Genomic DNA, 14026 nt, shown 5'->3' on the forward strand with positions numbered 1-14026 from the left:
AAGTGATGTAAAAATTGTACTTGACATCCCAGCAATTAGTGTAGTTGTTTTGTATGGGATGTGGGAGCAGGTTGTACCTTTGGAGTTCACAGGACAATTTGTGGTGGTCACCTTTACCAAGGGGCTTCTGGGAATTGGAATCAGATGACAGAATTTGGTGGTAAGCTTCTTTACTTCTATATGCTGTCTTACTGGACCTGACTCAGAATTTTTGAGATGATGAAAAGGTTCTAAGTTAAATATTCATCAGATTGTATAAATGTCTCTATTATCATTTTAGTTTATTCACATTTTCTGGAAAATATTGAATTGGGCTCAAAGTTATTAGGGAATATGTAGACCAAACAAGAATAGCAGAGCAGCAGTCAGTGATACATCTAGACAGGTGACACAAAGTTGTCATTGGACTATTCAATTTAGTTTGCATACATAGTAAATAAGACCACCAGCAAATAACTTCTAGGATTTTTGTTTGTTCTATTTTGCTTCATTGGAATTTAATCACCCTTAAATTATAACATAATTCCTAATCATTGATCAATGATTTTGAATTAGTTCTTCTAATAGTCATTTACCTTGACAGAGTTGAAGAATATCAACTTAGATACTATTTTTGTTTGTTTGTTTGTTTTTGTATTTGTTGAATTTTTCCTCAATAAACTATTATTTGTATATTTATATATTTACAAATCTACAACCTGAAGTCCATACCAGAAAGGGCAAAATATTTGTAGAGGATTATACTAAAAAAATGAATAAACAAAACAAAAAAACCAGTGGAACCTGAAACTGAAGATACTGAGCAAATTTAGAGAGAAAGGAAATACATGTTGTGGTGGTGTTATGTTCCCTGAAATATTGTGCACGCTAATAAACTTATCTGGGGTCAGAGAACAGGACGGCCACAATATTAAACATAGAGGATAGGCATTGGTAGAACATGCCTTTAATCCTAGCATTCCAGAGGCAGATATTTATCTGAATCTCTGTGTGTTCAAAGGTACAGCCAAGCATGGTTACTCACGCCTTTAATCACAGGGAGTGATGACACAAAGCAGAAAGATATATAAGGCATGGAGACCAGAAACTAGCAGTATTTGGCTGGTTAAGATTTTAGGCTTTGGAGCAGCAGTTCAGCTGAGCTCCATTCTGGATGAGGACTCAGAGGCTTCCTGCTGATCAGCTGAGAAACTGGCGAGGTGAGGTAGATGTGCATTGTTCTGCTTCTCTGATATTCCAGCATTCGCCCCAATCCCTGGCTCTGGGTTTGTTTCTATTAATAAGACCCTCTAAGATTCATGTTACAACATGTATTAGAGCCACAGATATAGACCACTACATTTACTATCTTTCTCTTTTATTTCTGCTATGTAGTGCTTTGAATGAAGAAAAAAGACAGATCCTTCGAAGTAGCATTATACTTGCAAAAGCCATTTTCATTCAGTACCTACTTAAATGGCATTGAGAAACAGTCCATAATGTTGTTCATCTTTAGATTTAACAAGGCCAACATATAATTGCACCCTCAATAGTTAAACAGTGATTCATCTTGTGAAAATATAGGTAGTGATTCCTAGAACTATTTGAAAATGTATTCTAAGTTTAGTGATATTTGAGGATATTTGATCACACTGTGAACAAAGTTTAAATTTGTATTAATTAATGAAATTAACCTTGGGTCAGGAGACTGAGTTAGCACCTAGTTGACAGAAAATAATCCTAGAGCATCCGAGGGCATCTGGAAGAGAATGAGAGGCACTGGGAATAGTAGGGAGGGATTTTGAGTGGCACAGGATCTTTTTGTTGTTATTGTTGTTACAGTGGAAGGACACTACTTTTGAGAGACACCAACAAGGAGAAAAAGTTAACTAGTTGATACTCAACCTCTCTGAGCTAGTAGGTTTTCACCCCAGCCTTTGAGTCTTGAGTCTTATTTATAAACAGAATGATAGAGATTTATTTAAAACTACCTTTAGTGGCAGTGATGGAGCTGGTGCATGCAGGAACATCATTCTTGCCTTGCTGTGGCCTGACTAGCCAGGGCAGAGCCAGAGGAGCAGGCTGGTAGCTGCAAAGTTGCAATTGCTGGCTGAAGTAGCAGTAGATTAAGGCACAGCCACTATGCCAAAGTTAAAACAACAGAATGGTGGCTCATATCTGCAATTCAGAGTTGTAAGAGGTAGAGGCAGAATGACTACCACAGTATGAGGCTAGCCTAGGCAATCTATAAAATTCAAGGACAATCTCAATCTACAGAGTGAAGCTCTGTCTCAAAACCAACATATATTCTAATGGAATGCTAGAAATGTCAAATCACTTGGCAAGTACTCTGTCATAATTACTGCAGATGAGAATCATTGAAAATTTCTCAAATTTTGGGGGCAGTGGTTTAAAAAAGGGGTATTTAAAGCCTATTAGCACTGCCATACAGGGTAATGACAAAGGGAACTGACAGTACAGAAAACTGCCAAACACCTGCAAAACTGAAGAACCAACAGCATCATGGGAAGTGAGACCCATCCTTTTGATGGACACTCCAAAGGATGACATGTTTTTTCTCAGTGTTTCAACAAAAGCCAAAGGCATGATCTAGAAATTATAAACTACTCGACAAGATGACTGGGTGAAAGCTAAAAAACAACAGGTCAAGTGTCAATACTGTATATATATATATATGCTTTGATAATATTACAGAACAGAGTGACTGAATGAAGGTTGGAATTCAAGATTGAAGGCCACACCATATACAAACAAACAAACAACAACAAAACTAATGAAGGAATTGTAGATATTTTATATAGTCTGTAATTGGTGAGTAAAATTATATGAATGTTATTTTAATTGCTTTGATAAATATATTATGGTCACATAGAAATAAGATTAGACAGTGCTGCAAGAAAAGAATGCAGATTCTGTACATACCTTGGCAATACTTTTGGCTTAAGTTATTTCAGTATTAAATAGAAAAAGCATTCTGAGAAAACTTAATACTTTGCCCAGAATTTTGCTAGATAGACCCACCCAAACTCTGCATTTGCAAAACAACCCTAGACAAAAAAAACAAAAAACAAAAAAACAAAAAACCTATTAAGGATAAATGTTACCAACTAGACACCTTATCAAAATAAGCAGAGAGCAGAGAATTCATAAATTGTCTCCTTTTGCTAACCTCACAGTCCACTAATTTTCTACAATCACTAAATGCTGCTTTTTAAAGCAGAGGAATTATAACACAGGACCATGAGGGTAGTTACAGATAGAAGAACTAGACTGTGATCTGCAATACCTACAGAGTACAGATAGACAGCTACTATTCTAATGTCAAACTTCCATGATAGGATGAGAAACTATACAAAGTACAGCTCATTAAAATTACAGAAAACTGATTATAGTAGAAGACAAAGCTGTAATCAGTTGATTGAATAATTTGTTAGAGTTCTGGAAAAAGTTACTAAATAATTAGTAAAGTTAGTATGTAAAAAGGAAAAGATAACTAAATTTGAGTAAGATTATTATGATGTGTTTTGTAATATTTTGAAGAAAGAAAAGAGAATGTATGAATAATCACATATTTTGTGTGGCTTAGTTACTAATTAAATAATTGTGGCTAGTGGGGTGGCCTCGCTCTGAGAAGGGGTTAAAGATCACTCCCATCAGCCTAAGTGTATGAACAGACTATATGTCAATGATATGCTGGGAAGAAATGGAAGAACACTGTGGACATCTGTCACAGCGACAGTTGTCCTACCTGTATCTCATGTTGAACCCACAGCTTCCAAAACACAGAAGGATGCTTAAGATAAAGATACTATCTGTCAACTCACAAAAATGAGCCAATCCAAGGAAATATCATCATAAATAATTCCCAGCGTCCTTCCCCTACTGCTGTTCAACTCTGGATAGCCTTAAACTCTAGACTCACAGTTATCATATCAGACCCAGTGCAGCGGTGACAACCAAGAGTCCCAGGTGTTTTTTGGTGTATACAAACTACATGGAGTGTCTCCCAATCCCAGATTGAATTTATCTTATAAACTAATCAGTACAAACATATGTTTGCTGTCCTTCATTAGCATACATCATTGAAATGGCAACCTACTATAGATTGCTAGAAATGCTTTGTTCTAACAGATTGGTAGTACATATTTTTGAATAAATAAAGTATTCACTTTAGAAAACTGGAGCATTTAGAATTATTTCTTTTATTATCTATTGACTATATTAGGTAGCATACACTTAGAAATCATGTCTATATGACGATTACAAGAAGGAGCTTACCAAGACTGGGGTACCCAGGTGTGGAAGGGTCTCCTCCTGGATTCAGTGTCACCATAAAGGTCTCAGAGCTACGATCTCCGGACTTTGGGATATCACAAGGGTCAGTGTAGAGAAGAGCACCTCCAAAGCCAGCCTTTTCCAATAAGGAAATCTAAGTGAAGAAAACACAGTTGAAAGCCTTTTACATTTAGATGTTCACATGTCACTGCTTTCGTATTGTGGGTAAAATAAATAATTCACAATTCTTTCAATATTTTTTAAAGTCACTTTCATTTTCTGTTTTCCAAAATTTGAGCTGTGAACTATTGTTCTATTTTGCTGTTTGTCACTTTGATAAATATTATTACTAAAAGCAACTTGAGGAGGAGAGTTTATTGTCTTTCTGGTAGTTTGAATATAATTGCCCCCCATAAACTTATAGGGAGTAGTACTATTTAGGAGATGTGGCTTTGTTGGAGTAGGTGTGGCCTTGTTCGAGGAAGTGTGTCACTGTTGAGGTGGGCTTTGAGGTCTCATATATACTCAAACCACACCCAGTGGGAAACCTCTGAAACTATCGGCAAGCCCCAGTCAAATGTTTTATATGTGCTTTTATAAGAGTTGCCATGGTTGTAGTGTCTTTTCACAGCAATAGAAACTCTAATTAAGATAATCTTACAGTTCCACATCACCAAGTGATTTCAGGGCCAGAACTCAAGATAGTAACCTAAAGGGAAGAACTGAAGGAAGGCTGTGGAGGAACACTGTTTGCTGACTTCCACTGCCTTGCTAAGTTTCCTTTCTTATAATGCCCAGACTCATTTGCCCAAGGATGGTAATGCCTCTGCAGTGGGCTGGGCCCTCCTTTATTGATTAGCAATTAGGCAAATATCTCAGAGGTATGTCCATAGGCCAATCTTATGGAGGCATTTCTTCAGTTGAGATTTAAGTAAGTCGAGGTTTATATTCAGTCAACAAAACCTTATCTACTAATTACCATTAGCATATAAAATGGTATGGGTGATAGATGAGTGGATTTTCTTCTTTTATTTTTATTTTAAATATGGCATATTGTACTTATTCTTTGGAAATAACATACATACAATGCATTTGAATAGTATTCCCCAATCCTTCCAACTCATTCTTGATTCCCTGCCAAGTACCCTTCCAACTTCACATCCTAGTTTTTGTTTGTTTTGTTTTGATTTTATTATATAGCACTTACTGAGTTCAGTTAGTGCTGTGCATGTATACATGATTTTAGTTTCAGGTCAGCAACTGTAGCACTGGGCAACTCCAGCTGCCCTGGTGTTCACAATGCAGTGTGGTTCTGATGTGTTTAGAAGATACTCTTTCATTCTTCCCTGACCTTTGGCTTTTAAAATCTTTATATGATGTTTTCTGAGCTTTGGGGAAAGAGAGTATGATATAAATGTCCCTTGCTGTGTTAATATATGATTCTTTCTCTGCTACAGACTTTCTCATTCTCTCTCTTCTTTAATTGTACAAGGATTGTCTACTTATATGAGACTAGCAGAGGGTCCCCACAAACAGAGTTTTGCTTTTAGATGAATGCTGTTCTGCCTAGTCTTTTTGTCCTTTTCCAGAGCAGAAAGTAGCCCAGGATGATGATGCACTTTCTCCAGAGGCAAGCCTGTCCTATCAACTTAGAATTTGTTAACAGCTGTACTGAATGTATTAGTCTGTGTCTCTACCAGATAATGAGCCATCTTATTATCATTATATCTTACCACTAGCCAGTGCTCTTAACCTCTGAGCCATCTCTCCAGCCCTTATATCTTACCACTAGCCTAAAAGAGCCAAGAGACCACATCCTATGCAAATTAACAAAGGATCCCTTTCTCAAGAAAACATTTTCATATCAACCACACAAATGTGTGTCAACTAAAAGCAAGGGGTACTCCATAAAGTGATGCAATGTGGCATTGGTATTCTGTGGTGTCCATCCCAGTGCCTGCCATGTAGATGATGCTCAGTGAATGAGTTCTGCTGATTGATTAAGTGAGGCCTGGACCTCACATAATTCTGAATAAATTCCCTAAAACAGGACAAGTTCAACTCAGTGAATGAAACCTTGCTTTTTTTTTAAATTTTCTTTTTATTTACTCTATCTGTCTTTCATACCATGCATCTCAATCCTATTCATTTCCCAGTCCCTTCACATCTGCCCTCTACCCTTGCAACACCTGCCCCCATAAAACAAAAGTTGAAAGAAAATTAGAAAGGCAAGAAAAGAAGAATCTTGTCATGGAAGCTGTAGTGTGACACATGAGTCACATAGTATGTCCTTTAGTCCACACACACATCTTTACTTGTAAATGTTCATTGTAAAGTCATTAGTCTGGTTCTTGGAGTCTGGTTTCTGCTACACTCTCAATACTAGGCCCTCACTGGGACTCCTCTTGGATTTCCTGTTGTTTCTTTTAGGCATGGAAAGCTTGCAATTTGGATCTTCGGGATCTGCCCCTTTAAGTGCTCCAGCAGCTCATAAATGGGGAGGAAGTTGGGGGTTCTGGTCCTGAGTAGTTGCAGGGTTGGTCAGCCCACCAGCTCCCCCCCATTCTCACCACCAAGGTGAGCTCTCCAGCATTGCTCCAGCTAGTTCACCCTATGCTTCAAAGAGCAAGGGGGTGGGACCAGTTCCTCATCCCCCCTCAACCACCCTTCTGCTCTCATGCCTTCAGGGCCAGCTCACACACACCTACACCATCAGGGCCAGCTCTACTGTATTACCCAGGTGAGTTGCAGGGGCTGTTCTCCCTAGTGCTCCAGCCAGTGGGGCAGGGACAGCTCTCCCACTCTTATGACCTGAATGCCAGCTCCTTCAACTGCCACAAGGAGGAGGGGATGTCTCTCCCTCACCCTCACCACCATATGACAGATGAGTGGTGGGGGCAGATCTACAAAGTTCACATTCTTGGGGCCCTTTCACCTGCAACTCTGGCAAGACCCACTTCTAATGCAGATCTCTGAGGTATGAAGATCCACACCTTCTGGTATTAGTCTATATAAAGGACATGGAAGAAAACAGCTTTCTGTCTTTACCTGCCTCCTCTGCTTCTCGCTGGCAAGTCCATTCCTTCACTGGCATTAGCGTCTACACCTTCAGGATCCTGGAATATACTGAGGACTAGCTGAGACATCCAGCCACGTGGACTACACAACAACTTGATTCTTGGACTTTCTATTGGTAGGCAGCCATTATTGGACAACAGCAGCCTAAAAACCATTCTAATTGTGTGTGTGTGTGTGTGTGTGTGTGTGTGTGTGTGTGTATTCCATAAGTTCTGCTCCTCCAGAAAACCATGACTAAGACAGTGAGTTTTACTAAGCTGCATTCCCTATTTTGAGCAAATAAATTAAAATCTCACTACAACTAATACCTATGCTAATACAGTCATCCCCGATGTGGCTTTCTGTAGTTTCTGTTCCCTCTGTTCCCCTTTGTCTCTGTTTCTCTGTCACCTCCTCCATTTCTCCTCATCTTCTTCCTTCTCCTTCCCTCTGTTTGCATTCTCTCTTCCTTTCCCATCTCTTTCTTCTTTATCTTTTCTTAATTTTCTGACCATGCTTTATGTCTGTAGAGGTAGCTGAGAGGTACAGCACTTAAGTGACATATACAAGGCCCTGGGTTCAGCCGCCTGTACGTAGAAAAGCAAGTTCATTTAGAATAATACCTTTCTGGACTGCAATGTTTATTAAGCCTTTTGCTTGAGATTTATTTTTCTAAGAATAAATATGTGCTGATTGTCAATTTTCATTTATTTGTATATATTTTGGTACTATGTGGTGACCCTTTCTATAATAAATATAAAGCATCATATTTTTCTGCAGCTAATTAACTATAATGAAACAGTGGGACAAATTGAATATTCTTTTTCGAAGGTAGATTGCTTCCTGGAGTCTTTAAGGGATAACACCTATGTGAACTGGCTTCCTCTTCCATCCTCCTTTGCAATTGTTGGCCTTTTGGCAAACACTTCTGTGTTGTTAAATTTGGTCTCAAGAATCATCTTTAGCTTGCATTCAGTAACTTAATGCAGTAACTCTTAATTTCGTAAATTATTTATTGGTGGATTACCAATGCAGTTAGCAGTAAAGGAGGCAATTTCCAAAATAAAGCCATGTATTAATATAGCCGAATACACTAAATCACACAGAAACTGGCCCTCCTCACATTGACACAGCATTGTGACCATGCTAGGATTCAGCTTGCCTAAATGTTGAGGAGACCTATTGCTCAATGGAGATACGCATGTATAGTCAACTTGACACAACAAGACACCCAGGAGGGGCCTCAACTGAAGAACTGCCTACGTCAGCATAGATTGTGGCCGTTTCTGTGAGATATTTTCTTGATTAATAATTGATGGAAGAGAGTCTAGAACATTGTGGCTGATACTCACCTGGGGCAGATGGTTCTGAGTTGTATCTATGAAAGCAGATGAACTTGTGGCATTTCTTTTGGGGGCAGGAAAACTCCCCATTGTCACAGGTGAGAGGGTTTACCCTGTCCAGCACTGTTTGCTGCTCACCATACTGAAGTGGTTTGTTGATGGGAGAATCCAGGCAGTCACAAGATCCACTTTGTGGAAACTGGTGACTGACAGAAACAGACAAGAAGAGAAGGGACACTATGCAGGCCCTGGTCATCCATGTTCCTTTTAGCTGGATTAGCTTATATTTTTATCTTTCTTTGAAAGGCCTTCCAGTGCTTGCAAATAAAATCCATGTCAACCAAAATAAATGTGAAAGTTTTATTATGAAAGATGTTTCTGAATTCTGATGTCCATTTTGACATCATGGAAATGTGATAGCTTACTTGATCTCTCTCCCCCTGGGTTTCATCATCTACAAAATGTACAAATTGAACTACATTTTCAACAAACATCTTTTCATGTAGTCTAACCCAGTGATCTTAAAATGTCAATGGAGACTTAATTATTGTGTTTTAGACAGGTGTCTATTGTTTAATAGCAAGGATAGTTTCTCAGGAACTGCTGTTAGGCAAATTTACTATTGTGAAAATGTTAGAGACTCTATTCACACAAACTGAGATGGTTTATGTTGTCCAAGTATGTATTGTCCACAGTTGACAGAAATAGCAATATATATATATATATATATACATACATGATATCATGCTTCGAATTTTTGTTGAAAACTTTGTATGTTGGCATTTGCCTATATTATAGTACCTGGAGATTCAGTTCAGGATCCACCCAAGTCATGCATAGAACTCAAAGCCATCCCATGATATTCGAGTTCCTATGTCAGCAACAAGTAAACCTTAACATCAAAAAATTTAAACTACTAGTCAGAAATGTATCATCCAAAAATAATGCAATTGTTCTAATTAAAAATACTCAAAATAGTTTTATGATTCATTTCTCAGAATATATTGTACAGATATTTAATTTTGGATTAATCTCCCATTAGAAACAAGATGTAGGGAATATTGAAATAGTATCATTGTAATGTATTAAAATATCTGTGAGCAAGCAGATGCATCCTTTCAATTCATTCAGGTATCATTTGATATTATACTGTGAAATGCTAATTTTGTTTGCATTCTAAAGAGATACATAAGTTCATCTACTTCAAAGTTCTTGCCTAACTTTGACTAATGTTAGCAGTTAGACTTGTCACTGAGGAATTCCTTAGCCATCCTGAGACACATTCAAGTTGGTGTACCAGATGTCTTAGTTACTTTTCACATTGTTATGATTAAATATCCCATGAAAGCTAATTAGGAAGAAGAGCTTATTTTGAGCCAGAGTTTCATGGTAAGAAGTAACAGATTAGGAGCTAGAGGCAGCTGGTCACATGGCATCAAAAATCAAAAAGCGGACAGTGACCAGTGAGGAATACATGTGCTCAGCTCATTTTCTCATTGTTATGCAGAAAAGATCATAATCCAGGGGATGGTTCCACCCACAGTAGACTGGTCTTTCTGACTTAATTATATGAATCTAAATAATCTTTCCTAGGCATACTCAGATTCCTGTCTGTCAGTTAATTTTAACTTGTAGCCAGTTTACACTTAAGAGTATCCATCCTCCAGGAGGAGTCAATCTTTTCAAAACTACATTGTATCTTCACTGCTGCATTCCTGCCCCCACAGTACAGAAAGCCACATTTTAAAGTATGAACAGTGTCAGCAACATTTTGTTTTTCTTTCTAGTAATTAAAATGTGTTTTGGGAAAACTTTAACAATAACAAGTTTGGACCAATATGAAAAGGGATTCCTATAGCTTCCAGTTATTTACTTAGTATCTAGTGGAGTGAGTGGCAAAAAAAAAAAAAAAAAGACTTTTGCTGAACAGTTGAAAGTTTTAGAGTACTTATCAACTAAAGAATCATTGAATGAATAAATGTTTCATATGTATCTGTAGTGTAGATACTGAAATTATCCTACAGAAATGTTTTGTTTTATTGTACACAGAATGTAACTGAGAAACTCATGGAACATTTTTGTGTGTGTGTGTGTGTGTGTGTGTGTGTGTGTAATGTACAGCTATGCTACACTGTGACTATAAGTATTGAGACAGTTTGTTTTTAAATTTTAGGAATCAAAACATTTATTAAATGTTTTACATTCTCTCTTTACCATTCTTTAAAATACAAATTAAAATAATTTTATTTTCTTTGATTTCCATTTTGTTATTAGAGAGAGAACATAGACTGGTGGTAATTTGCCTAGAAGGCTTTGACATTGTGAATTTTGTCTTCCTGACAAGGTCTTGTACATGAATGTATTAGGCCATTTCAAGGTTACTGATCCCATACATCATATCATGAGCCACATTTATACATTTCTCATTGTGTACAATATACAATCAATTGCCTAATAATCAAATGCCAAATGGCAGTACTAGTCCATGGTCAGATAATGGGTTGTTGCAAATAGGTTACAAGACTTTAAGCTTTCCCAGGAATTATACTGTTAATAGTAGTCACCATTGGTCTCCATTCATTGCTGTGAACAGATACTGAGAGAGTATATAATTTTTAGATACTCAGGGAAAACTCAGACAGAGAAATTCAAATCCAAAGACACAAGAAAAGGAGCCTCCACTGTTTTCTGTTACTTCATATACTTCTGTTCCTACTTTCAACTGAGTTTTTTTTTCATAACTTACTACTCTAGCATCTAGTAAGAAAGTATCAATTGAATTTAGCAGCTGTGTTCAGCCATCCTCCTGAACTGTCAACTCATCCTTTCCAACTGAAGCATGCTAGCCTTGTACTTTTGATTTTCCTTGCACAAAATTCAAGGCACTTGCAGAATGCCAGAGTCATTTCAAGCATCAAAGGATGATGGTTCTCTTTTTATTCCTTCAACACCTTCACAGCATTGGTACAGCATTAGCAATCGCACTGAGCCCTTGAAGCTACCACAGCTTTTTGAGGGCTCGTATAGGAAAATATAGGCATAATGTAGAAAGACTGTAGTTGAACAGATAGACTTGTTCTTCCTAGCTGAGTAGGGTTCCCTCAAAACCCACATGTTTAAATTCTTACACTAGCACACATTAAAATACAACTACTGTTGGAGGTAGAATGTTGAGCAAGGTCACATATTCACACAGGTCAAATGAGTGGACCCTAGTCCAAAAGATCAGTTTCCTTACAATGCAGAAGTAGAGGGAGAGATTAAATAGTTAGCAAAGTATTTGCAGCAAAGTTCTGAGGATCCAATCCTCTCAACCCAACCAAAAAAGCTGAGTGTGGTGGCATATGGCATATGTTTATAATCCCAGCACTAGGGAGGTAGATACACTTTGATTCCTGAGGCTCCCTTGCCAGCCACTCAGCGTACCAGGAGAGCCTTAGGTCATGTAGGCAACTTCCTCAAAATACCTAAGGGAGCACACCCCAGGAATAACATGTTCTTGTTCCCTTGCCTCGACAGGTACACACTCCTACCTGGTACCAACCCATACACAAACACACACAGACAAATGCATGCACAGTTACCTGCACACACACATACAGGCACCTGAACACATGCATATACAATAGACAGTCACACACACACACACACACACACACACACACACACACACACACTCAATCATTAGGAGATAGGGACATTAGAAACCTTGAAGACACAGGGAAATGGGAGCCAACTGAAAGCTAAGAAGAGAAAGCTCAGAAAAATTAAAAAAAAAACATGTGAATACTTTGCCCTGTAAATTTCTGAGAAAACTAATTTCTACTCATTACATAACCCAATCTATGGCATGTTGTTATAACAATCCAAGGAACTAAGAAGTGTAGCATGAATCTTAACAGGTCTTATTAATAAAAACAAATCTGGAGCCAGGTATTGGGGTGACCACTGGAAGAACAGAGAAGTAGTACAAGCCACAGCCACCTCACCTTGCCAATTCCTCAGCTGATCCTGTTTCCTCAGACTGGAAGCCTCTCAGGCCTCATCCAGAATGAATCTCAGCTGACTATGCTGCTCAAAGCCTAGAAGCTTAACCAACCAAATGCTTCTTGTTTCTGGTCTTCATACCTTATATACTTTTTCTGCTTTCTGCCATCACTCCCTGGGATTAAAGGCCTAGCTCTTTCCAGTGTAGCCTTGAACTCACAGAGATCCAGAAGGATTTCTGTCTCTGGAATGCTAGGATTAAAGGCATGGTGCCACCATTTTCTAGCCTCTGAATCTAGTGGCTGTTCTGTTCTCTGATCCTAGATAAGTTTATTAGGGTGCACAATATTTTGGGGAACACAATACCACCACAAAGAAGATATCCAAATAAGGAAGTATCAGGTAAGCCCTGACCAAGATTCAGGAACACACGTGCAGTTACCATCATCTGAGTCAGGTTGATAAATCATCTTGTGTTTATTTCACATCTACCGTGGGTGGGCCAGGTCCTGATTTCAAGTCATTCATTGATTTATATTCAGATCATTTGATATTATTCATTTGAATTTTCACTATATAGCTACTAAAACTCTGACTATTGAAGGCTTGGTAAAGGACCAAAACTACCAAGTGGTAATGTTGGGGATTAAACAGGAGTTTCACAAATTCATGGACATTTTTCTATTGCAGTACATCTTTTCCAGTTTTATATCAGCTTGATAAAAGCTAGAGTCATTTAGGAAGAGGGAATCACAATTAAGAAACGACATGCATTTCATGCCCCCCCAAGAAAGCCTTTCAGGCATTTTCTTGATTGATAACTGAAATGGAAGGGCCCAGCTCACTGTGGGTGGTGACACTCCTAGGCTGGTGCTCCTGGGTACTATAAGAAAGCAGGCTGAGCAAGCCATGGCAAGCAATCCACTAAGCCACACTCCTCTATGCCCTCTGCATCAGCTCCTGCCTCCAAGTGTCTGCCTTAAGTTCCTGCCTGACCTTCAAGGGTGATGCACTACAACTATAACATGTATTCAACCCTTTCCTCCCACAAGTTGATTTTGGTCTTGTTATCACAGCCGTAGTAATCTCAACTAAGACAATGCTTTCCTTTCAGTAATATAGTCACCCTTTATACTGACATCAGCTAAAGGGCGAATTTACACAATGAAGATGGTTCCTGCTGTGACTTGTTTCATAGGACACTTCTGTCAGTATTTTGAGATTTGAATGCCTGTCTGTTTAGATTGTTAAAATTAACCACCCAGATTTCATAAACGTCGTATTGTGGAGATTAATAACCGTTAAAAGAATGCACTAAGGTATTTTAAAACATAAATCTGAGCTGAGTAATACATGCCTGTAAT

General features: G+C 38.3%; 1 protein-coding gene across 1 annotated transcript in view; it reads right to left on the reverse strand.

Annotated features, from left to right (window-relative positions):
- Positions 1-14026, reverse strand: part of LOC118585534 (inactive N-acetylated-alpha-linked acidic dipeptidase-like protein 2) — a 221945-nt gene that overhangs the window by 134175 nt on the left and 73744 nt on the right. Inside the window, exon 4 of the mRNA XM_036190212.1 lies at positions 4279-4429. Within this exon, the coding sequence (XP_036046105.1) occupies positions 4279-4429 (151 nt within the window). The remainder of the gene's footprint in view (positions 1-4278; positions 4430-14026) is intronic.

This window comes from Onychomys torridus, chromosome 6 (assembly GCF_903995425.1).
Source record: "Onychomys torridus chromosome 6, mOncTor1.1, whole genome shotgun sequence".
Classification (NCBI taxonomy): domain Eukaryota; kingdom Metazoa; phylum Chordata; class Mammalia; order Rodentia; family Cricetidae; genus Onychomys; species Onychomys torridus.